Here is a 27229-nt window from a genome sequence, read left to right as displayed (position 1 = left end):
GTATTATACACAGGGTATGGTATTATACACAGGGTATGGTATTATACACAGGGTATGGTATTATACACGGGTATGGTATTATACACAGGGTATGGTATTATACACAGAGTATGGTATTATACACAGGGTATGGTATTATACACAGGGTATGGTATTATACACGGGTATGGTATTATACACAGGGTATGGTATTATACACAGAGTATGGTATTATACACAGAGTATGGTATTATACACAGAGTATGGTATTATACACAGAGTATGGTATTATACACAGAGTATGGTATTATACACAGGGTATGGTATTATACACAGGGTATGGTATTATACACAGAGTATGGTATTATACACAGAGTATGGTATTATACACAGAGTATGGTATTATACACAGGGTATGGTATTATACACAGGGTATGGTATTATACACAGAGTATGGTATTATACACAGAGTATGGTATTATACACAGAGTATGGTATTATACACAGAGTATGGTATTATACACAGGGTATGGTATTATACACAGGGTATAGTATTATACACAGGGTATGGTATTATACACAGAGTATGGTATTATACACAGAGTATGGTATTATACACAGGGTATGGTATTATACACAGAGTATGGTGTTATACACAGGGTATGGTATTATACACAGAGTATGGTATTATACACAGAGTATAGTATTATACACAGGGTATGGTATTATACACAGAGTATGGTATTATACACAGAGTATAGTATTATACACAGGGTATGGTATTATACACAGAGTATGGTATTATACACAGAGTATGGTATTATACACAGAGTATGGTATTATACACACGGTATAGTATTGTACACATGGTATAGTATTATACACAGAGTATGGTATTATACACAGAGTATGGTGTTATACACAGAGTATGGTATTATACACAGAGTATAGTATTATACACAGAGTATGGTATTATACACAGAGTATGGTATTATACACAGGGTATGGTATTATACACAGAGTATAGTATTATACACAGAGTATGGTATTATACACAGAGTATAGTATTATACACAGGGTATGGTATTATACACAGAGTATAGTATTATACACAGAGTATGGTATTATACACAGAGTATGGTATTATACACAGAGTATGGTATTATACACAGAGTATGGTATTATACACAGGGTATGGTATTATACACAGAGTATGGTATTATACACAGAGTATGGTATTATACACAGGGTATGGTATTATACACAGAGTATAGTATTATACACAGAGTATGGTATTATACACAGAGTATGGTATTATACACAGAGTATGGTATTATACACAGAGTATGGTATTATACACAGGGTATGGTATTATACACAGGGTATAGTATTATACACAGAGTATGGTATTATACACAGAGTATGGTATTATACACAGAGTATAGTATTATACACAGGGTATGGTATTATACACAGAGTATGGTATTATACACAGAGTATGGTATTATACACAGGGTATGGTATTATACACAGAGTATGGTATGGTATACACAGAGTATGGTATTATACACAGGGTATGGTATTATACACAGAGTATGGTATTATACACAGAGTATGGTATTATACACAGGGTATGGTATTATACACAGAGTATAGTATTATACACAGAGTATGGTATTATACACAGAGTATGGTATTATACACAGAGTATGGTATTATACACAGAGTATGGTATTATACACAGGGTATGGTATTATACACAGGGTATAGTATTATACACAGAGTATGGTATTATACACAGAGTATGGTATTATACACAGAGTATAGTATTATACACAGGGTATGGTATTATACACAGAGTATGGTATTATACACAGAGTATGGTATTATACACAGGGTATGGTATTATACACAGAGTATGGTATTATACACAGAGTATAGTATTATACACAGGGTATGGTATTATACACAGAGTATGGTATTATACACAGGGTATGGTATTATACACAGAGTATGGTATTATACACAGAGTATGGTATTATACACAGGGTATGGTATTATACACAGAGTATGGTATTATACACAGAGTATAGTATTATACACAGGGTATGGTATTATACACAGAGTTTGGTATTATACACAGAGTATGGTATTATACACAGGGTATGGTATTATACACAGAGTATGGTATTATACACAGAGTATGGTATTATACACAGAGTATGGTGTTATACACAGAGTATGGTATTATACACAGAGTATAGTATTATACACAGAGTATGGTATTATACACAGAGTATGGTGTTATACACAGAGTATGGTATTATACACAGAGTATAGTATTATACACAGAGTATGGTATTATACACAGAGTATGGTATTATACACAGAGTATGGTATTATACACAGAGTATGGTATTATACACACGGTATAGTATTGTACACATGGTATAGTATTATACACAGAGTATGGTATTATACACAGAGTATGGTATTATACACAGGGTATGGTATTATACACAGGGTATGGTATTATACACAGAGTATGGTATTATACACACGGTATGGTATTGTTCACAGTGTATGGTATTGCACACAGTGTATGGTATTATACACAGGGTATGGTATTATACACAGGGTATGGTATTATACACAGAGTATGGTATTATACACAGAGTATGGTATTATACACAGAGTATGGTATTATACACAGAGTATGGTATTATACACAGGGTATGGTATTATACACAGGGTATGGTATTATACACAGAGTATGGTATTATACACAGAGTATGGTATTATACACAGAGTATGGTATTATACACAGAGTATGGTATTATACACAGAGTATGGTATTATACACAGAGTATGGTATTATACACAGGGTATGGTATTATACACAGGGTATGGTATTATACACAGAGTATGGTATTATACACAGAGTATGGTATTATACACAGAGTATGGTATTATACACAGGGTATGGTATTATACACAGGGTATGGTATTATACACAGGGTATGGTATTATACACGGGTATGGTATTATACACAGGGTATGGTATTATACACAGAGTATGGTATTATACACAGGGTATGGTATTATACACAGGGTATGGTATTATACACGGGTATGGTATTATACACAGGGTATGGTATTATACACAGAGTATGGTATTATACACAGAGTATGGTATTATACACAGAGTATGGTATTATACACAGAGTATGGTATTATACACAGGGTATGGTATTATACACAGGGTATGGTATTATACACAGAGTATGGTATTATACACAGAGTATGGTATTATACACACGGTATGGTATTGTTCACAGTGTATGGTATTGCACACAGGGTATGGTATTATACACAGGGTATGGTATTATACACAGGGTATGGTATTATACACAGAGTATGGTATTATACACAGGGTATGGTATTATACACAGGGTATGGTATTATACACAGAGTATGGTATTATACACAGAGTATGGTATTATACACAGAGTATGGTATTATACACAGAGTATGGTATTATACACAGAGTATGGTATTATACACAGAGTATGGTATTATACACAGGGTATGGTATTATACACAGGGTATGGTATTATACACAGAGTATGGTATTATACACAGAGTATGGTATTATACACACGGTATGGTATTGTTCACAGTGTATGGTATTGCACACAGGGTATGGTATTATACACAGGGTATGGTATTATACACAGAGTATGGTATTATACACAGAGTATGGTATTATACACAGAGTATGGTATTATACACAGAGTATGGTATTATACACAGAGTATGGTATTATACACAGGGTATGGTATTATACACAGGGTATGGTATTATACACAGAGTATGGTATTATACACAGAGTATGGTATTATACACAGAGTATGGTATTATACACAGAGTATGGTATTATACACAGAGTATGGTATTATACACAGAGTATGGTATTATACACAGGGTATGGTATTATACACAGGGTATGGTATTATACACAGAGTATGGTATTATACACAGAGTATGGTATTATACACAGAGTATGGTATTATACACAGGGTATGGTATTATACACAGGGTATGGTATTATACACAGGGTATGGTATTATACACGGGTATGGTATTATACACAGGGTATGGTATTATACACAGAGTATGGTATTATACACAGGGTATGGTATTATACACAGGGTATGGTATTATACACGGGTATGGTATTATACACAGGGTATGGTATTATACACAGAGTATGGTATTATACACAGAGTATGGTATTATACACAGAGTATGGTATTATACACAGAGTATGGTATTATACACAGAGTATGGTATTATACACAGGGTATGGTATTATACACAGGGTATGGTATTATACACAGAGTATGGTATTATACACAGAGTATGGTATTATACACAGAGTATGGTATTATACACAGGGTATGGTATTATACACAGGGTATGGTATTATACACAGAGTATGGTATTATACACAGAGTATGGTATTATACACAGAGTATGGTATTATACACAGAGTATGGTATTATACACAGGGTATGGTATTATACACAGGGTATAGTATTATACACAGGGTATGGTATTATACACAGAGTATGGTATTATACACAGAGTATGGTATTATACACAGGGTATGGTATTATACACAGAGTATGGTGTTATACACAGGGTATGGTATTATACACAGAGTATGGTATTATACACAGAGTATAGTATTATACACAGGGTATGGTATTATACACAGAGTATGGTATTATACACAGAGTATAGTATTATACACAGGGTATGGTATTATACACAGAGTATGGTATTATACACAGAGTATGGTATTATACACAGAGTATGGTATTATACACACGGTATAGTATTGTACACATGGTATAGTATTATACACAGAGTATGGTATTATACACAGAGTATGGTGTTATACACAGAGTATGGTATTATACACAGAGTATAGTATTATACACAGAGTATGGTATTATACACAGAGTATGGTATTATACACAGGGTATGGTATTATACACAGAGTATAGTATTATACACAGAGTATGGTATTATACACAGAGTATAGTATTATACACAGGGTATGGTATTATACACAGAGTATAGTATTATACACAGAGTATGGTATTATACACAGAGTATGGTATTATACACAGAGTATGGTATTATACACAGAGTATGGTATTATACACAGGGTATGGTATTATACACAGAGTATGGTATTATACACAGAGTATGGTATTATACACAGGGTATGGTATTATACACAGAGTATAGTATTATACACAGAGTATGGTATTATACACAGAGTATGGTATTATACACAGAGTATGGTATTATACACAGAGTATGGTATTATACACAGGGTATGGTATTATACACAGGGTATAGTATTATACACAGAGTATGGTATTATACACAGAGTATGGTATTATACACAGAGTATAGTATTATACACAGGGTATGGTATTATACACAGAGTATGGTATTATACACAGAGTATGGTATTATACACAGGGTATGGTATTATACACAGAGTATGGTATGGTATACACAGAGTATGGTATTATACACAGGGTATGGTATTATACACAGAGTATGGTATTATACACAGAGTATGGTATTATACACAGGGTATGGTATTATACACAGAGTATAGTATTATACACAGAGTATGGTATTATACACAGAGTATGGTATTATACACAGAGTATGGTATTATACACAGAGTATGGTATTATACACAGGGTATGGTATTATACACAGGGTATAGTATTATACACAGAGTATGGTATTATACACAGAGTATGGTATTATACACAGAGTATAGTATTATACACAGGGTATGGTATTATACACAGAGTATGGTATTATACACAGAGTATGGTATTATACACAGGGTATGGTATTATACACAGAGTATGGTATTATACACAGAGTATAGTATTATACACAGGGTATGGTATTATACACAGAGTATGGTATTATACACAGGGTATGGTATTATACACAGAGTATGGTATTATACACAGAGTATGGTATTATACACAGGGTATGGTATTATACACAGAGTATGGTATTATACACAGAGTATAGTATTATACACAGGGTATGGTATTATACACAGAGTTTGGTATTATACACAGAGTATGGTATTATACACAGGGTATGGTATTATACACAGAGTATGGTATTATACACAGAGTATGGTATTATACACAGAGTATGGTGTTATACACAGAGTATGGTATTATACACAGAGTATAGTATTATACACAGAGTATGGTATTATACACAGAGTATGGTGTTATACACAGAGTATGGTATTATACACAGAGTATAGTATTATACACAGAGTATGGTATTATACACAGAGTATGGTATTATACACAGAGTATGGTATTATACACAGAGTATGGTATTATACACACGGTATAGTATTGTACACATGGTATAGTATTATACACAGAGTATGGTATTATACACAGAGTATGGTATTATACACAGGGTATGGTATTATACACAGGGTATGGTATTATACACAGAGTATGGTATTATACACACGGTATGGTATTGTTCACAGTGTATGGTATTGCACACAGTGTATGGTATTATACACATGATATGGTATTGTTAACAGTGTATGGTATTGTTTGAAATTGTACGCACGGTCAGGAACTGTATATGTGGTATGATATTATGCACAAGGTATGGTATTGTATACAGGGTATGGTATTATACACAGGGCATGGTATTGTACACAGGGTATAGTATTGTATAAAGAGTGTGGTAATGTACACACGATTTGAAATTGTACACGCATTTTGGTAAAATACATGGGGTGTGTTATTATATACAGGGTGCGGTATTGTACACATTATATGGTATTGTACACAGTGGGTAGTACTGTACACAGGGTATGGTGTTGTACGCGGGGTATGGTAGTAAGCATTAATGTCTTGCATTGATGTCTAGCATTGGTGTCTCGCATTGATGTCTAGCATTGATGTCTAGCATTGAAGTCTAGCATTGGTGTCTAGCATTGTCTAGTCTTGATGTCTTGCATTGATGTCTAGCATGGAAGTTTAGCACTGATATCTAGCATTCATTTGAATACATAGCAAGTCAGGATTAAGTTTAGGCTTTCCGCAATCCCATATTTTTTTAGAACAATGAGCATTGTACTTGAGTGTGACAAAAATATATGATCTTTTTTATTTCTTGTATCAGCAAGTACCGTGAATCTCATGCTACATTCTGATTGGCTGGTTGTCCATGATCAGTGGTTTATTTTTTTGAAAAGTAAAGCAAGTTTTTTTATTAGATTCAGGAATTGAAGCCAACACATTTCACCGACTTGAGTAATGCGTTTGCTTTTTTATATGTGCCAATATTTTAATAAACTAATCTAGTGCCAACACAGGCATTGATTGATGATAACATCGCAAAAAAGTGACAAGCTAACCTTAATGTCTCTAATCCTTCCTTCTCACACGTATGATATCAGCCCTATTAGTTCTTTTCAAAATTTCAATTGTTCAACCTGGCAGTTATATTGTGTGATTATGTCATCATTGTATCTCATACTTTATTGTTAGTTATACCATTGCCAGGAAAAACAGTTCATATCTTCTCAACCAGCCTCTACATTTCCATTCCATAGTTTGAATAGCATATTTTCTTTTAAGACTAAATAAGATAAAATAAATTTTTTAAAGTTCTATATGAAATAGGTACTCTCCCTTTGACCATGTATCCTCTAGTAAACAAGTCATTTTGACCATGTATCCTCTAGTAAACAAGTCATTTTGAAAAAAAAAATTCTTGAATTGAAAATGCGCCGACATATGGGCCTGCCTACAGCACCACATTGAAGTATGCAGTTATGGAGTACCTGTTAGCGACTGTCAAACATATGGGCCTGCCTACAGCACCACATTGAAGTATGCAGTTATGCAAACATCTTTATAGCGTGTTTCATACTCTGGTTAACATGAAGTACCTGTTAGCGACTGTCAAACATTTATTTATAATAACTGTGTCTTATATAAGGAGATTAATATCATGTTTCAAAGGACAGACTAAATAGTTATATTGGCAGCAAACCTAACAGCAAACCTAAAATGCCTTTATGTAAGCACAAAGCTGGCAACAACTCCTCTCCTATTACATTTTGACAGTTTCAATTTCCAATTTGTACTGTGTTAAGTTGCAAATACACACGGTATAAGCATATCTGTGCTTTTTCATGTTTTTTAGCTTCTTGTTCTGACCTTTGAACTATCGTTAACCATAATTTAATTGTCAACAGCTGAGAACAGACAGTCAAATGTAGACTTCAATTAATTGGCTGTGCACTGGCAGCAATCGCTGGTATCTTTCCCTTCCTATAAGAAAGTTTATGTAAACCACACGAGTCTGTTGACTAGATAATCACTCTGCATGAGCCAGTGAAGAGTAAGTAAAGAAAAGCCAGTGAAGAGTCAAAAGACACATTAATCAAGTCAATATGAGAAAATCTTTACTATAATGAAAGCAGTGTCCGCCAGTCTGTTCGAAGCCACGTTAAAAGTGTTAAAGGGTGACTTGCAGCAAAATTCACATTACAGTTATTTGGCATCAAAAGATTCACCATGTCTTACTCTGCTGTGTTTTAGGTTCAAAATATGTGGAAATGTGATTACAAGCTCTTAAGAGCTCAAGAACAAACAGTTAATCGCAGCCATGACGAAAACGCCGAAGGTTGGAACTCCTCTCAAAATGACTCAAATGTGGCGTAGTTGAACACGATGTGCTTCTGTTTACACTTTAATGCAATCTCATTCGTCGGAATACTTTCACAAATATACTTCACGCATTCAATAAAACCATATCTATTGCCCTTACGCGTATATTTCATTATCATTGTAATGCTGTCACTTTGAGCACTAATTTCTCAAAACTTAGCCTGAAAATTAGTTTAATTTTTTAACCTTAGCTCGAGGGAGTACATATCACCCACTGATAAACATAAGGAGCCTGTTGGTCACCTGTGATGGTCGAAAAATACTGCAGAAATTGTTCGCGCCATTTGGCCGGAAATATGGGTCGCATGATCAGCTTACGACTAAAGGATTAGACCAAGCTGAAATGAAACTGTAAAGTAGCCAGCATCTATATTTGATACGGACTTTCCAGTAGAACCCGAAGCGTTTGTCATAAACTAGTGCTACGAGATGTTTTATATTGAGCCTTTTCTTGGCCCTTCAATTCACGTGATAGCATCACATGTCAAAACCTTAACCACGTCGAGTTGAGTACATCATCAAAATAAAGGGATTCCAACCTACGGCCGTTTTTGTTACTGTTTGTTTTTGAGCTTTTAAAAGCTTGTAATCACATTTTCACATATTTTGAACCTACAACACAGTTGTGTAAAACATGGTGAACCTTTTAATACCAAAGAACTGTAAGGTGAATTTTGTTGCAAGTCAACTTTTGAGAAAAAATTTTTAATTTACTGACTGGTGCACTAACCACAATATTACTTGGGCACTTTGCCACTTTATGTATTAATTATGTCATAGTGATTACTCATTACGATCTCTCACAGTGCACAGGACTGCCAATCGTACTAGCTGCAATAAGTTAGGGTGTCTACTAAAATTTAGAACATCACCCTTTAGATGACCTGGAAAAATGTGTTTCTGGACAATTGTATCTTTGCAAATAGTAAATGTAATAATTTGATTGGCACTACTTTGTAATATAGAGAATTTGATTGGGCACTATTTTGTAAGATGAAGCATTTGATTTGGCGATACTTTGGTCTTTTGCATAAATATTTAGGCAAGTTAAATGACTGCACGGGTTTGACTCACTTCGTCTGCAAACAGTAAACAGGCCGGCAATCATGATAAATGTTTTAAGACATCTGAGAGCGAGTACCACCAAGTGTTGCAGAAATTACACACCTCAGCAAGTGCCTGAACAAGTTAGTTAGTGTATATGATACACAAATGAAAAGAGAGATCTATGCAATTTACAGTAACAATCAGTAAAAAGAATTGCAAAGCGGTTTCAAAGTCGCCGAGACATGCATAAGCTGAAAGTTCTTGAAAACGCCAACGGCATTCGCCAAACAAGCTGGTTAGGTTTTGACCATGAAAGAGGGTTAAAGCAACCTTATACCGACCATTATACTATGTCAACCTTCAGACCACAGCCATTGTATGTCCATGTACAGACCACAGCTAATGTATGTCCACCTTCAGACCACAGCCATTGTATGTCCATGTACAGACCACAGCTAATGTATGTCCACCTTCAGACCACAGCTAATGTATGTCTATCTTTAGACAACAGCTACTGTATGTTGACCTGTAGACTTCAGGTATTGTATGTCCACCTGTAGACTTCAGGTATTGTATGTCCACCTGTAGACCACAGCTATTGTATGTCCACCTGTAGACCACAGCTATTGTATGTCCACCTGTAGACCACAGCCATTTTATGTCCACCCTCAGATTACAGCTATTGTATGTCCATCTTTAAATCCTGACCTACAGACCACAGACAGCCTGTTCTCCAACCAACCTTTTCCTGTTCACCCACCTGTAGATCTCAGAAGCAAACAAAAGCGCAAGATTTTGAGCTAAAGTTTATATCAAAGTGCACAGTGAAAGAGATGGCTAACTTCACGCCAAATGCTATGAGAAATTAGAAGTACTAGCACCATGACATGGTACACAATGAATAATTGTATATAATTGTATAATTTATATATGAGCATGAGCAAAGGCTAAGATTACAAATGTTTTTTACAAAATTCTCCTAGCTTTATTATCTACCTTGGATTACAGCAGCACACCACAAGTAGTCAAACCCAGAATAATTCTATGTATAATGGCATGAGCTCAACAAACACACTCTATCAGCTATTTTACGATTGAATATAAACAATGGTGAGGTACATCAGTCTCTGGAAGAAGGCCAATATGGGCAGCACTCTTCCACTCGCAAAATACCTGCGGAAGTGGAGCAGGAATAACACATGGGAGATACTTTATTTGTGTGAAATGCTGTTCCGTTGGATACTCTAGATACATACATTATAAGGCTGATCGGTTCAACAAGATTCTTGAAGGACTCAACAACTCTCTAGAGAAAAAGGCTAAACATGTGCACCGAAGAGACAGTGCTATTATACTAGGAGGGACTGAATGAGAGAATAGCTGAGATACCAGTAAACAATAGTTCATACAAACCGCTGGCACAAATTAAATGCTAGCAACTGTACTATTGAGTGAGTACTTCAGTACTTCATCTTACTTATCACATTTTCAACATTCTTATTTGTTATATACTAGATATATCTACCTATATTCATCACTACTATATACTAGATATATCTACCTATATTCATCACTACTGTATACTAGATATATCTACCTATATTCATCACTACTGTATACTAGATATATCTACCTATATTCATCACTACTGTATACTAGATATATCTACCTATATTCATCACTACTGTATACTAGATATATCTACCTATATTCATCACTACTATATACTAGATATATCTACCTATATTCATCACTACTGTATACTAGATATATCTACCTATATTCATCACTACTGTATACTAGATATATCTACCTATATTCATCACTACTGTATACTAGATATATCTACCTATATTCATCACTACTATATACTAGATATATCTACCTATATTCATCACTACTATATACTAGATATATCTACCTATATTCATCACTACTGTATACTAGATATATCTACCTATATTCATCACTACTATATACTAGATATATCTACCTATATTCATCACTACTGTATGCAACTGTAGGTGGGTATTCCTAGTCACACAATTCAAACTGCCTCATTTAAAAAAGCACCTTCAGAGGTTAGTTGACTCTGACAAGAGGGCCAGGTGAAATGAAGCGGGTAAAATCAAGTGAGACCATCAGAAGTAAAATTGAATAAAGTTTGTGAGCTGTGGTATCGATACATTAGGTTTGCTTATTGTCATGGCAACAAGAGCGGGTCATGAGCGCATTTTATATTCCTTAATCACTTCTGGTCAATATGATTCAGTGTGTTGAGAGGCCTTACGTCACAGGATATTGTCCTCCCCTGTTGCTCATGCAGTGCGCACACAAGCAACAGAAAACTTTGTTACTCGTGTCCGCATTACACTGCGTCGCTTGCGTTCGCATGTTGTTCAGTCCACTCTATGTAACCCTTCATTAAATATTACTGAAAACCATGAGCTACCTCGGACAATGAACTTCTGCGCAATTGCGCAAATGCATGCTGCACAAAGGCTTCAGCTTCATTTAAAACTTCAAACCTATAAGTATTTAGTGTTTCTTTGTGTAGGAGCCTGTTCTCAAATTTTTGTTCAGTCAATCAGACACCAGACATGGTGTCAATCAATGCATTGTTAAATTACCTTGCAGTAATCCTTACAGATATCCTAAGCATTCAAAGTGAGGACTATATCATAGATTCCTTAACAAATAGTGGCTAATATTACACATAGAATGTGTTCATCCTTCAACTATGTCCATAGCACGGAGTACAAACCCACACACTCGAAGTTATTACAAAATGCAAGCGCTTTCATAACCAACATAAAGATTGTCATAAAAGAGTTCAGATGTGGCATTCTGCCATGATGATAACGTGACACAATACCATTGCCACTATTTTGACGCCTCAAAGTCAGCGTCTACCTAGTTCTCCAGAACCATGGAAAGTACCAACGAACCTAGTGAGCAAGCTATGTAATAAACAATGGCCTTTGGTATATGGAATGTCCTGATAAACTTAAAGTTGCTCTCCAAGCAGACGAGTTGATGGATTGATCATGCAGCTTTGGCATAACTTTTGTTTCACCACCAGACATTCTCCCAGTTCATGTTGATTATGAAAGACCACATGTTCCCATGATTAAAATTGCAGATTAGTGGAGACGAAACAGTGAGAGAACAACTCTGACAGAACTTTTCACGGGTGATTCAAGCTAATCCAATAAAATATTGTTTTCCATACCTTATTTGTGTGTTTATTATCAGAAGAAATATATAAAAATACTGGCCTGGTGGGTATATTGTCTAATAAACACACCTTTACATTACTTTAGATACTTATTAGACACAATGCAAACTTTGGAATGACCTTTTCATTCTACACTGAGGAGACAACTTTCTTTTTAAATACATGAGACTGGAATATCAAAATCAGTTATTAATCTATTACAACTGACTCTATTTCAGTTCCATTAAGACTCCCTTACCGATGTATATTAGTCCTCAGGCTATGCCTAAACCCTCGTGAGTTATAACTTCCAGATAAACAAATGGACTGATATAGATCGAGTTCCTCAGCCCCACTCGAGAGGCGGTTTAGTGAAGCCCTTGTTACATCTCAAGGAAGGCGGAAGGAGAGAAGGTGGTAAGTCATGGACTGCTCTCAAGCTTTCAGGCAGCTCTTCACCAGGATCTATTTTTCTGTCAAGGGCAGGTAATGAGCTCTCAGTTTCTGTATTGTTGATAACAGCATTCTTTTGCAACCATAACCTTAGTTCTGGCAACAACTCAGAATCTCCATCAGCGATACCCTTGTCCCTCCTCACTGAATAAAACACACAGAAACTCAGTCTTTGTGCACAGCCAACTGAATGGCTGAGTCTTACCTGGGTATCTTAGACTATCAAGTTTGTAGCCAAGAGCAAAGCAAACTGCTTCCAGAATAGTGAGCAAAAACACTCAAGAGCGATTAGCTCATGACCCTACAATATCATAACAATGAGGTAGATAAAAGGGTAGATAATTTCCTAAACCATTATCCATACCATCAATAAATTTTCTCCAATGATTTCAGAGAAGTGATTGGTCTCTCTTGCATGAAATAACTTGAAGCTGATACTTTACCCAAAGCAGACATTCAGGCAGTCGATTATTCAATATCGGATGGCAAAATAAAAATACTAAAACACTATTGGCTACCGTGAAATGAAGAATAACAGAGTAACATATAGTTTCAGCGCTATGAAAAATTATACAAACTAGGTACTGTCTTATTCTTGTCTGACGCTTTGATAACAGTCAAGCTGGAACGATCGAAAGATGGTAACATCCTTGAGAATAGCTGTATATGCACCTGGGTACTAGGTGTATATGCACCTATTATAGGTGTATGTATACACATATAATAGGTGTATGCATTTTATAACAGATTCAATTAGTTACGTAGTTAACTAAAATATAACTATAATAGGTGGTAATAGTTGGTAGTAAAAAGGACAAAACTTGGGATGCTCAAAAAAGGTAAAAATAACAGGTAAATTTAGTGATGAAATTTGCTTTGCATATATTATTTCATGAGTGTCCTGTGTAGGATTTATATGGTCATTTCGAATTATGGATAAAACTTGTGGCAGTTTGATCCGTGCGCTTCTTTGGCCTAAAAGATCTTCCTACACTTCATGGTGTTTAGCAGATCAGTTCTCGTATCATTATTATATCATTATCATTGTTGATTAAATACCTTGTTCAAGCAATTGCTGTCTGACATCGGGAGTGATATGAGAGTGGCGGCATGTAGAGCCATACTGACACTCTCCCGTAGCAAGAAATCTTCTACATGCCTCTTTTGTCTCATCATCCTTAAGCAATTCCTCTGCACCTAATGTAGTATCTTCCAGCGGTTATAACTGATTAGACTTTTTTCTGTCTTTAATTAACTCTATTTACTTTAGCATAAGTATTGCACCTCCAGAGAGAAGGTCAAAATGTTATCAAACTGACTAAATTAATCTAAAGCTATAATTAATATAGATGTAAAAACCAATAATGCATTTGTTGTAAACCTACAAATTATTATGTCTGTCATACATAATTGCTCTTATAACTTTAATTGAAAATGAAAAACCCTACCAAAATCTTTTTATATTAGTGAAAGAGTCTATAGGAAGTGCATACGACTCAAGGTCTGGTGTCTGGTCAACTGTCAGTTAGGTGAGAAGGTTAAATATTTCAACTATGATCATTAGTGTCAATAAGTACTTCAATTTATGTTTTTAATCAACATTCATTTCAATAATCAAATGGGCTTACTACCATTAGCAAATTTTACCATTGCTAATTTTTAACGAAGGTCTTCTTATCCACTTTATTTAACAATGTGTGGAGTCGCCAGCAACTAAATTTTTGTCTAAAGCTATGTCAGCAATTACCTTCATTCCAACGCTGCATATAAAAAAAGCAAATAAGATTATTAGAACTTTTTAAAAATAATCGATTGCGGCCTTTCTAACAAAATTAAGTTGTTCCTTGTTCACGCATCGTAGCTACAGAAATTACCTTTACTCCAAAAGTATCAATGTGTTGACTTCAAATGGTTGTATAATGTATTTCACACTTTTTAATTGTTGGAACATAGCAGCAACAACTAGACCCGCAAAACATTTGTCGATTCAACAAACTAAGGAACAATAAGCTGGGTGTTGTATTTTTTCAAATACAGTCGAAACTTACAAACAACAATTATGAAATTAACAAATTGTCAAACATTTACCCTTGAATTTATCAAAGTGAATGCGTTTGGCAATGCTATGTTGAACACCTAAGTTGTGTTTCTTGCGTGTTTGCGGGTTGTCCGCAAAGTGCTTATCGCAGTAATCGCAGAAATAACGTTTCTTTCCCATGTTGAGCACTTGCTAAAAGTAATTAAACGTGAATCGATCTATAGCCTAGGATTCTGCAATGAGGTATTTTCGCGGAACTTATTCAGTTTGAAAAGGTGGTGCCATAAAATTATCTACAAAATTTGATAAAATCTTTTGGAGTCGTCTTTTTGTATTAAGAGAAATAACAACTCCTATAAAGTTATAGATGAACCCGAACGATAGTACTGCTATTATTGATAATGATTGTGATGGTGGTAATGACACTGATGGGGGATGAGAGTAGTGCTGGTGATGATGATTGTTGCATCATCATTTCCTATACACACTATGCTAAGTTTGATAAGTGATTTACTATAAATACTGTTGTAAAACGTCTTCAAAAACAAATCTTGAAAAAAATTTTAACCAACCATTTTCCTTTCACAGGAACTACCCTCCCGGGTTTAACCCAAATCTTAAGTGTTGATGCAACAAGTGACTGACAGTGCTTCACTAGACAGTTGAATGCTAAATGAAAGAATGTTATAATAAAAGTACAAATTTATGCTGCCCAACTCAAGTATAGTATCGAGTTTTTACACTCGCAAGGGGTGCAAAGAGGGATGACATTAAGGATAAGTGCCAGACACATATTGATGGGAACATGCTATTCGGTTCTGCGAGTATGTCTCGGGTTTACCTGCTGTCCCTGTGCTTGGTTGGTCCTGAGGAGGGTTTTGTCATTTTGTCTGCGCTGCTGGTGCTGTTGCAGGCCACAAGAGATGGTACTTAACTCTATTTACATGTTGTTTAAATTATCTTGCCTGCAAATAGAGGTTTTTTTATTGAGAATATGCTGTAATTTTAAAAAATCTTCTCCAATAAAGCAGAATAACTAATTACATGTAACTATAAATACTGTTCCAGAACATTCTAATGATTAATTACTATAGGTATGTAAGCTTTAATTTGTACTAGTTTGGTTATATAAAAACTCCTGTTACAGTGAATCATTGCTTTAATTGAGTTATTTTAGTTTACTCATTACAAGTGAAAAATATTCATCAACTTACTTCAGTGAGCGTACATATACAAATATAAAACAATAATGATGATGATTATGACATTAATCATGATGATGATAAGGGTGCATTACAGCAATGAATTGGGCATTTAAAATAACACTGCTTAAAAAAAGAAATAACTCATTTAGTTGTATACTATAGATAATGTCAGTCGATGCTCATTCTTATTTCTTTCAGCCAGATGTCTAGCAAGTTTTTATCATGCATATAATCAATACCGATCAATAATCAATATATAATCAATGTGTAATAAAATCATTACCGCTTCGAATGAATTGTTTAAGATAGAATATAATCAAACTAAAAGATATACAGCAGGAATCTATGTAAATTAGACAATATAAACTTGTACATACTTACGCATGTAGAGTATTTAAAACATGTAGAACATTCTAGAACCTTTAAATTTTTTCATTTAAACGTTATAAATTTTACATTTAAAATTTTAAACATTTACATTTTCATTTAATCAGCATCTAAAAAAAGCCTGTAGAAGTTGTTATGTTTACTATTGACCAGATGAAGATGAGCATGCGTGCTTTAGAGGTCAAGGCTGCATCTGATTCTAATATAAAGAAATGTCCCATGCTATTTTCACATGAATTTCATTCTCATAATTAATAAAAGGTTTTCAAACTTTCTCAGTATTCAGTTTGCTGAAAAAGGCAAACTGTTTCATACACGTGAGTACATACATGTTTGTACTTACATACATGTTTGTACTTACATTCACTTGCATGTTTTGTCATGTTCTCTAGAGGCATTGAGAGAGTTACAAAAACTCATCAACTGACAAGTGCTAACAACAACCTAGAAATGGAATCAGTAAAACTTTTAATAAAAATATGACAAGCAGTTGCAATTCTATCAATTGCCAAACAAGTTGCAGCATTCAAAAATGAAAAACAGCTGTTCTGTCAACAATTGACAAACAGATGCAGAATGATCAATCAAAATCATATGCAGTTTCAATAATCAACAATCAACTGCAAAAATTGGCAGCAGCTGAGAAATGTTGTAAACTGACAGCTGATAGCAATCAGCAAGCTTATCAGTTAGTGAAGGGCTTACAATGGTCGTAAGCACCTGTTTGATTGCATCAGGAATGAGAGACTCTCTGATGTCAGAAAGCTTCAATTGATTGGCTAGGTGATCCTGCAGTAAAGGTTTGTCCAACAAGTGTTATAAAGTCACATTCTTACAAAAGAGTACTTTTGATAAAATTCCTAAAGCTGAAATTCTTGTTAATATTTCATGTAATCAACATAAAAGCTAGTCCTATGACATATGTGCGGGAACATTGAGCATGTTTGTAAACTACACACAAGTGCATGTGCTGGAACCCATAGACCTATTTACTATACTTATAGTATAGTAAATAGGTCTATGGTTCTAGCCATAGACCTATTAACTATAGTATAGTTAATAGGTCTATGGTTCTAGCCATAGACCTATACTTATAGTATAGTTAATAGGTCTATGGCTAGAACCATGAACATGTTTGTAAACAACACACATGTTTGTTTTTAATACTTGAAACAAATTCCCTTTGTTGTGATTCAAGTCAGCCTTAATTTGGGCAAAAGGGAAAGTAATTTGTGATTTGAAAAAAACATAAAATGATTTAGGATTTGAATTGATGAACAAATCAAGTTATTAACAGATATTAATCCATGCAATTTTTTTGGCTGAAAATTGATGTTACAAAATGGAAGTATACGTTATCCGAGCATTTTAGCTGTCGTAAGAGCACCGTCAAAGGCAGTTTAGCCTATGTACAAGTAATATATGTACCGTCCTGTATGTTGGTATGTACATGTAATGTTGGTAGTAAAATGCCTGACCTAAGTTTGGATTCACTGCGTTTCCATGTGCATATGAGAGTTATAACAGCAAATGTGCCGGTGAGGGAAATCAATCGCAAAATGGCAGCCAGTTACGATAGATAAGTTATTTCTCTGATTTTAATCGTGGGAGGCTATTACTTTTGGTTAATTTAGATAGTTTCATTATTGATACGGTACATTTCGGTTAGTTTTAACTGACATCACCTTGATTTAATGATAATAATAACAGTGATAGTAATAGTACAAGCAATAATAACAGTGATAATAATAGTACAAGCAATAATAACAGTGATAATAATAGTACAAGCAATAATAACAGTGATAATAATAGTGCAAGTAGAAAGAGTCTAAGAATATACGATATTTAATCATCTTATAATAATAATTTGTAAATTATTATTATTATATTACTATTATGAGTAGGATTAATGTATCTAACAGTAGAACCATATCACACGTGATATAATTCCACAGACTGAGAAGATAAAATAGAGGAAATGCTGTAGTGCAGCATTGTTATTATCATTGATTATTTCTAATACTATCATCGATTAATTATATTTATGTCTTATTTAGTGTAGATTCCAAAGGAGTATACAGATAATATCATACATTTCTATACATTGAATAAAAGCCATAGTGATTGATTGAGATAAGCTTGATTGGTTGAGATTGATTGAACACCTTTGCTAGCTTTTATAAATATAATTGTGTGTTTCGATAACGAGTGTGTTTCGATAACGAGTGTGTTTGTCAGGAAACCGAGTCCACCACTATAAATAACGGTATAGAAGATGTTAAGAGGAGCTCGCCACTATAAATAACAGTATAGAAGGTGTTAAGAGGAGTCCACCACTATAAATAACAGTATAGAAGATGTTAAGAGGAGTCCACCACTATAAATAACAGTATAGAAGGTGTTAAGAGGAGTCCACCACTATAAATAACAGTATAGAAGATGTTAAGAGGAGTCCACCACTATAAATAACAGTATAGAAGATGTTAAGAGGAGTCTACCACTATAAATAACAGTATAGAAGATGTTAAGAGGAGTCCACCACTATAAATAACAGTATAGAAGATGTTAAGAGGAGTCCACCACTATAAATAACAGTATAGAAGATGTTAAGAGGAGTCCACCACTATAAATAACAGTATAGAAGATGTTAAGAGGAGTCCACCACTATAAATAACAGTATAGAAGATGTTAAGAGGAGTCCACCACTATAAATAACAGTATAGAAGATGTTAAGAGTGTTTTGAATGAACTGTAATCATGCCTCATTCTGTTTCACTCTGATTGTTTTTGTTTCATCACTTTCACAGTTTTTAAAATGAGCTACTATTTAGGTTTCCTAGACATTGTCGAAGTGGTGATTATGATTGCATACAGTGGTACTCCATTGTCACAGCTGACTCAGCCAATAGTCCTGGTCAGTAGAGGTAATACGTACGCACCTAGAAATGCATAAAACTTCAGGCTAAACAAGACATCAACTTTATTACTAAAACTTGAGACATGTTGTCATATGTTGTTTATATTGTTTACTAGTTCTTGTTATTAATATAATAAGTCATCCTTTTCCTGCTGCTCTTCAACAAAAATAGCTGCCTTATTAACAGTGTAGTTAAGAAGTTGTGTCCTCCGTTCGGGTGCATCATCATTATTGCAACGAACAGCGGATTTATATTCCCATCGTGTTCATTCATCTACAGCCCTTTATATAGAGCAGAAAAGGCTTCTAGTCTCACACAAGCTTTTAGGCTATTTCTCAATAAAGTCTAATAGTTATTTTGTGTTCAATATTGTCATATGTTCCTGGTAGAGGAATGATAGCTAGGAGGTAGAAATGATTATAAATTACATGTACTTGGTCTATAGTTTAAATGACTTGTATGTACCACAGTTAATAGAGTTTACCATGAGTACTTTTATGAACATCATTGTTTTACATTAAATTTATTCCCTTTACAAGGAGTTGGTTAAACACCCTGTTTACCTGCTGGCGAGCATTCTAGCATTCTAGACATTAACTAGATTGTGGAGATCGTTGAAGGAATATACATGTAGTTGTGATGGTGTCACACTCCTCATAGATAAAGTCAAAGGATGTGGTTGATTCATATTACTGATAGCCAACCAGCGATTCTTATAACAAATTATTAAAAACTTAAATAAACATGAATATCTAAACATAAGGATCGGTGCTAAAATCAATTTCATCGGTTTTGCATGTTCACACATTTTCTGTTATGCAGATCTACTGTTTAAGGAACTTAGATTAAATTTTAAACAATAACAACCTTCCTTCCCAATCCATATCACAGGAACTCAAGCCACAGAAACTCCAGCTATGTTAGCTGGTGGTAAAGATGACACGCTTACATAATTTAAGATTTAAGAGAAAAAATTCAAATGACCGTGCAAGATGGCACAATACTGATTTAGAAATAGTGCCATTGCTGGCCGTGATCCAAGTCTAAACCGATACAATTATGAACTAGCAAGGTGAAAAATGCTTTAAAACTGATCCCTTCGCTCACTCTCAGAGTACCGTCTCTGCAATGTCTGCCGCTATAGAAAGTGTTTAGCAAAAGCGAATTAAAAGTGCTTTGAAGAAAAAGTTCTCTATTTGTATCAAATGTTTCAAAACTTCTATTGCTGAAATTTAATGACAACAGACAAGTGATAAAATGGTAATCTGAAATATTTTCATCATGCTAAAGGAAATTAAAAACAAACAAAAGGTCATTTTGGTCGTTTTTAATATCTTATTGTAAAGGTCTGGCCCCGGTAGCTGAGCCAGCTTTACTTCCCTAGCAAGGCAGTGCAGTCTGAACAGTGGGCCTTCCCCTCGTCGGCCTGCCTGACACACCTAGTGGTCGGATCAGGCCGCGGCGGGCTGTCCTCAGTTCAGGCTCACTTGGAAGGCTAGCACGGCCTGCTCTCTGAGACCCTATCTTGGCTAATTTAGGTCCCTGGCTAGCTTACTGGAGGGCCTGATCTCCAATGCTATCGCATTTCTGATCAGGTCCGATCGTAACGCAGCCAACCCCCTAGCCTTCCTTAGGTGTCTCCCCAAAGCAGTTCGTGCTTGAAGCCAGATCAGTTCTGGCAGAAGGATCCTTATTCAGCCAACCAGGCAGGCATCAAACACAGACAGTTTGTAAGAATAAGTATATAGTGTATTTAACGTATCTCAGCACATGTACAACTCCGTCTTGACAGTATCAAATCCGTAAGAAGAATCCCAAAGAGTTGGCTTATGCCTTCTCCTTTTATACTATTTGCTCCGCCCACAATTATATAACATTCATTGTTTCACATCAGTCCTGTGAGGCAGGCCCAGACAATAGGCATAATGGTGTGCTAGCAGGCCTGTGAAGCAGGCCCAAAAATGTAGTATTATATAACAGTTTTACCAGGGTATTATATAACCGGTTAAGAAATATACATAAGTGACTAGGCATAATGTGGTCTCAAGCACAACATATGGTTTAGTATAGTGCCGTCCTCCACACACTCCCCCCCAATTGTTTAGCCTGGGGTCAACAATTTACCCGAGGTGGAGTCATAGATGCCTAGTGATATTGGTTTGCACAGCTACGTAAGCGCTGATTGCGCGTCATCGTCCTGATTTGGTTTGGTCCCTTTATATGCCATTGGTGTGGCCTTTGGATTTGTTGAAGATACGCTGACACGGCGCTCTGGATCTATGCCTGTCTGTGTGGCTGTTGTCTCCGTCTCCCCAAGTATTCCATCAAGCTCCGTGAGTAGTTGCTGCAATTCTTTATCTTCGTACTGGGTACTTCTCGGGTCCATGTGGCTAACGTAGTTGCGAACTGTCTGAAGCAGAGAGCAGTCGTGAAATGACGTGTATGCGAATTGGCTAGGAGCAGCGTTGTGGTTGACTGAGCGTAATGGTGGCCAGTTTCCGGTGGAGCCTCGTCCTTGGCCCGGGCCAACTGTGTCGCCAGTAGTTACTGGTCCAGATCGTCCCTGGCCGGAAAATCTCTCTCTCTCGGAGATTTCTCCGGCCTCTGCGATCTTCGCCCCTTCGTTCCAGTTCGTTCGTCCTTTCTCACTTGTTTTGGTGGTTTGGATCTCCGCAGTCATCGCCCTCTCCAACTCCTCCATAGAGTCTTTCAACGTTCGATATTGTAACTCTCCTTCCTCGTCGAGGACAAGGTTTTTTTCTTTCAGCAGCTCATCTATGTCCTCCAAACGGCTCCTTAACAACTTGTATCTCTCTCTGGCTGCTGGGCTACTCTTCACCTCTTCTGAGAGTTGGAAGTTTTCCATCTGTTCCCTTTCTCCTGTTCCCATGTTCTGGCTATTGGTGGTCAATGTTGCCTCTAACTCTTCCATGGAGTCCCTCAACGCTCGGTACTGTAATTCCCCTTTTTTGTCGAGGCTAACGCTCCCCCCTTCGAGAAGCTTTTCGATGTCCTCCACTCTTGCTCTCAGTATCTCGTACCTTTCTCTGTTTTCCTGTGTGTTCCTAATCTCTTCCGAGTATCGGCACTGTTCTTCCTCTTTCTTCTCGGGTTCGACCTGGTGACACACCGCCTGCCCATACCGGATGGGTGGTCTCGTAATTCTTCGGGGCCTCCCATCTCTTCTCAACTCCACAGGTCTGTCGGCTCCAGTGGGCTCCGTCTCCACCTGCGTCTCTCCCCCGGTCGGAACCGGTCTAGAGTTCATGGTGGGGGTCAGTTCTGCCTGTTCAGTCTCTGCAGGTGCCTGTGGTTCTATAGTCGTTTCCTCTCCCTGTCCACCCGGTCTGTGAAGATCGAGGGGGGCCGTGGGATCGGACTCGGCTCCCAGGTCATCTTGTCCTAACTCCGAGGGGTCTGTGCGTCCTGGCGCATTAACGGGCTCCTCCTCAATACTGCTATCCACGGGAAGGGGATGCTCCTCCTCCGTCAGGGCTTCCAGTAGTCGCCTCCGGAATGTTTCCCCCTTACTGGGTGCGGGAAGAGGGTCCCTGTCCCTAGGCTGCAGGGGTGGTTGGAAAGCGGGTTCCCTCGCGTGGAACTCCAGGGTAGGCAACAACTCGATCGGTTCTTCTCTACTTCTCCTATTGCCGGTAGCTCCTCTCATGTTGGGGCGCCGAGCCGGCTCCCTGGTGGCCGGGGCCCTACCATCTGCTTCTGAGCATGCAACATAGGGCTTCAGGCGTTCCTCGTTCTGAACGGATACCTGACCCTGCCGTTCTACTTGATAGGTATTATTAGAGTGACGCTTGGTGACCGTGTACGGCCCCACGTATTTGGGTTGGAGTTTGGGGTTTTCACCCCTCCTTCGCCGCTTATTGACCAACAACACCAGATCTCCCACTTCAAACAGGGGCGGCTCTTCCTCATCCTCTACCCTTACTTTCATCTGGCGCTCCCGGAGAATCTCGTGAGTTTCTTCTAGCCGACCGGCCAACTCCAACACGTAGGGCTGGATGGCTTGGTTGTCCGTGGCTACTGGTTCGGATAGCTGGTCGGGCAGACGCAGCTCCCTGCCCATCATCATGAAGTTCGCAGTTTCTCCGGTGGCGGAGTGAGGTGTGCCCCGAAACGCCCTCATGATTTGGGGTAACAACAGGTCCCATTCTGTTGGTCCTCGGCGGAGAAGTAGGGCCCTCAATGAGTCTCCCAGGCTACGGTTGTTTCGCTCTACGATTCCATTTCCTTGAGGGTGGTATGGGGTAGTCCGTGTCTTGGTTACATTCCATAACCTGCACAACTCGCTCATGAGTTTAGATTCAAACTGGGCTCCCTGGTCCGAATGCAACTCCTCCGGCAGGCCGAAGTAGCAGAATACCCTCTCATCCAGGGTCGTGGCCACTACCGGGGCAGTTGCATCCGGAATGGCTATGGCGTCCTGCCATCTTGAGAAGTGATCACTGATCACGAGAATCCACTTGTTCCCCTTCTCAGTCTCTGGCATCGGTCCCACCAGATCCACTGCCAACTTCTGCCAAGGTCGCCCGGCGTAGAGTCGGTGCCGGCTCTTGGTGGCGTGGTTCCCTCCGGTCTTGGCTACCTGGCAGACCTCGCACGTCTTGATCAGGCGACGTATGTCTGCACTTAGACCCGGCCAGTACCAATTTAGTAGGACTCTCTTCGTTGTCTTGTGCACCCCTGCATGGGCCAGCCGATGAGTTTCCCAGATGACCCGGTTTCGGTCTGCTCGGGGGCATAGGGTGCACCATCGAGAGTGGCCGTTCGTTATTAGCCGGATCTCCAGGACACCGTTGGTTGATAGCCGCATTGCTTCTCGCCTTCTGTGTAAGATTCGAAGCTCATTGTTTCCCAATGTCAGTTCTTCCTCCGTCAATTCCTGGTCATTTTTGACAGCCCAGTACATTCGGGCCACGGCCTGGTTCCCTTCCATCTGGCTTTGTACCAATTGACGGAAGTTCCGCTCTCCGGGCAATTTGATTGCGGCCACCTTGTTAGGGTCTTCCTTCATCATAGCCTGCTTACTTGGACCTCCGTCTCTCTCTTCTATGCGGGTGCATTGCCGGCAGTCCTCCGGGCAGGCTTGCCGACTCAAACCGTCGGCGTTCCCGTGTTTGGCCCCGGGTCGGTGTTCCAGTTGATAGGTGAACTCCGACAGGATCTCCAACCACCGGGCCACCTGAGCTGACGGTTCCCTTCGTCGGCACAACCATCTCAAGGAGGCATGGTCCGTTCTGAGTAGGAAGCGTTGTCCATATAAATAAGGTCGAAAGTGTTTTACGGCCTTTACCACCGCTAACAGTTCCTTACGAGTGACACAGTAATTCTGTTCTGCGGGGCTGAGCGTTTTACTGTAGTACGCTACTACTGTCTCCCTACCATTCTGGTTCTGAGACAACACCGCCCCCACTCCCACGTTACTAGCATCGGTATCCAAGATATACTGGTTCCCGGGGTTGGGATAACCCAAGACCGGTGCCGTGACCAACCCCCGTCGGAGTGTCTCGAATGCCGCTTGCTCCTCGTTGCCCCACTGCCAGGCTTTCCCTTTTCCTGTCAGAACAGTGAGTGGCTTGGCGATAGTGGCATAGTCCTTCAGATACTGCCGATAGTATCCAGTCGTCCCTAAAAATGCTTGTAACTGTTTCACATTCTGTGGAACTCGCCATTCTGCCACCGCCTTGATCTTCTCCGGGTCAGTGGATACTCCTTGCGGGCTCACCACATGTCCGAGATATCTCACCTTCTCCTGGAGGAGTTCACACTTCGAGGGCTTTAGCTTCAACCTGGCCGTTGCCAGCCTCCGGAAGACTTCTTCCAGGCGAGCCAGGTGTGTTTCAAAATCGGGGGCGATGACGATAATGTCGTCCAGGTAGAGCAAGAGAGTCTTCCAGTGGAGTCCTTGCAACACAGATTCCATCAACCTCTGAAAGGTGGCGGGAGCCGATGTTAGTCCGAACGGCAGCACTTTCCACTTCCATAGCCCACTTCGGGTGGTGAAAGCAGATCTTTCCTGGGCTTCCTGGTCCATTGGCACTTGCCAGTATCCGCTGGTCAGGTCTAGTGTGCTAAAGAATCGACTTCCCGCCAGGGCGTCCAGGCTCTCATCGATTCTTGGGATTGGATAGGCGTCCTGTTGTGTGATGGCATTTAGTTGCCGGTAGTCCACGCAGAACCGCCACCCGCCGTCCTTCTTCCGAACCATCACCACTGGTGAGCTCCAGGCCCCATTTGCAGGTTCGATCAGGCCCTTTTCCAATAGGTCGGTCACCTGTCTGTCCGCCTCTGCCTCCTTGAGGGGCCCCAACCTATGGGGAGGTTGTCTAATGGGCCTGGCTCCTTCTATCAGCGGTATACTGTGTTTTACCAGATCGGTCCGCCCCACATCGCCCTCGTACTTACTGAAGACATCCTGGTATTTAGCCAGCAGGGCGGCCAACTTCCGCCTTTCCTTGTCGTGCGAGCAACCTCGGACGGCCTGATCGTAGAGCTCGACTAGATGTTCGGGCACTGCTTTCCCAGCGTATACAGCTGTACACCCTACTCCAGTTACTTCGGTGTTGAAGTCTTTTGGTTCAGTCCAGGGTTCGGCCTGCACATCCTCTGCCCTGATGGCAGTGTACAAGCCTATCACTTGCCCAGCCGCCAATTCGATGGGGTGGTTACCCGGGTTTAGGCATTGCACGGCCACGTCGCCCTGGTCTCCGGGCTGATTCAGGCTACGTGCCACCGGAAGGTGCGGGTCAGCTCCCTCTATTATGCCTACAGGTACATAATTTCGGGCTGATATCCTTCCCGCCACCGTTACTTCAGACAATGGTGGAATGGTGACCTTCTTCCAGGTGTGTACCTTCGACACCATCAGTCTGCCGTATTTATCGGTACAGGAGAGTCTTCTGTCCCCGATGGAGATGACGGGTTGGTCGAAGTCCATGTGACATCGGTGTGAGATCAGGAAGGGCATCCCCAGGATGGCGTCCTCGCTGATTTGGCTCACAATGAAGTTCTCCTCGATCGGTACATCGCGGACTCTCCCGGTTAGTCGGATTAGTCCGTAGAATTGGAGCTTACTCCCGTCTGCCATCAGACCGTATCGGTCATTTTCCTCCAGTTGATCTCTAATCCGGGCTGGCATTTGG

At 38.6% G+C, this 27229-nt stretch overlaps 1 protein-coding gene across 1 annotated transcript; it reads right to left on the bottom strand.

Annotated features, from left to right (window-relative positions):
* Positions 1-13091: 13091 nt before the first annotated feature.
* On the bottom strand, positions 13092-15747 carry LOC137408581 (zinc finger matrin-type protein 5-like). Its single transcript, XM_068095162.1, has 3 exons — positions 15613-15747; positions 14584-14721; positions 13092-13668 (listed from the first exon to the last, which is right to left on the bottom strand). The coding sequence occupies exons 1-3, from the start codon at positions 15740-15742 to the stop codon at positions 13418-13420; spliced, it is 519 nt and encodes a 172-aa protein (XP_067951263.1). The 5' UTR covers positions 15743-15747; the 3' UTR covers positions 13092-13417.
* Positions 15748-27229: the final 11482 nt, after the last annotated feature.

The sequence above is a fragment of the Watersipora subatra genome, chromosome 11 (assembly GCF_963576615.1).
Source record: "Watersipora subatra chromosome 11, tzWatSuba1.1, whole genome shotgun sequence".
In the NCBI taxonomy this organism is placed as follows: Eukaryota; Metazoa; Bryozoa; class Gymnolaemata; order Cheilostomatida; family Watersiporidae; genus Watersipora; species Watersipora subatra.
This window is presented reverse-complemented; position numbering and strand designations above follow the sequence as displayed.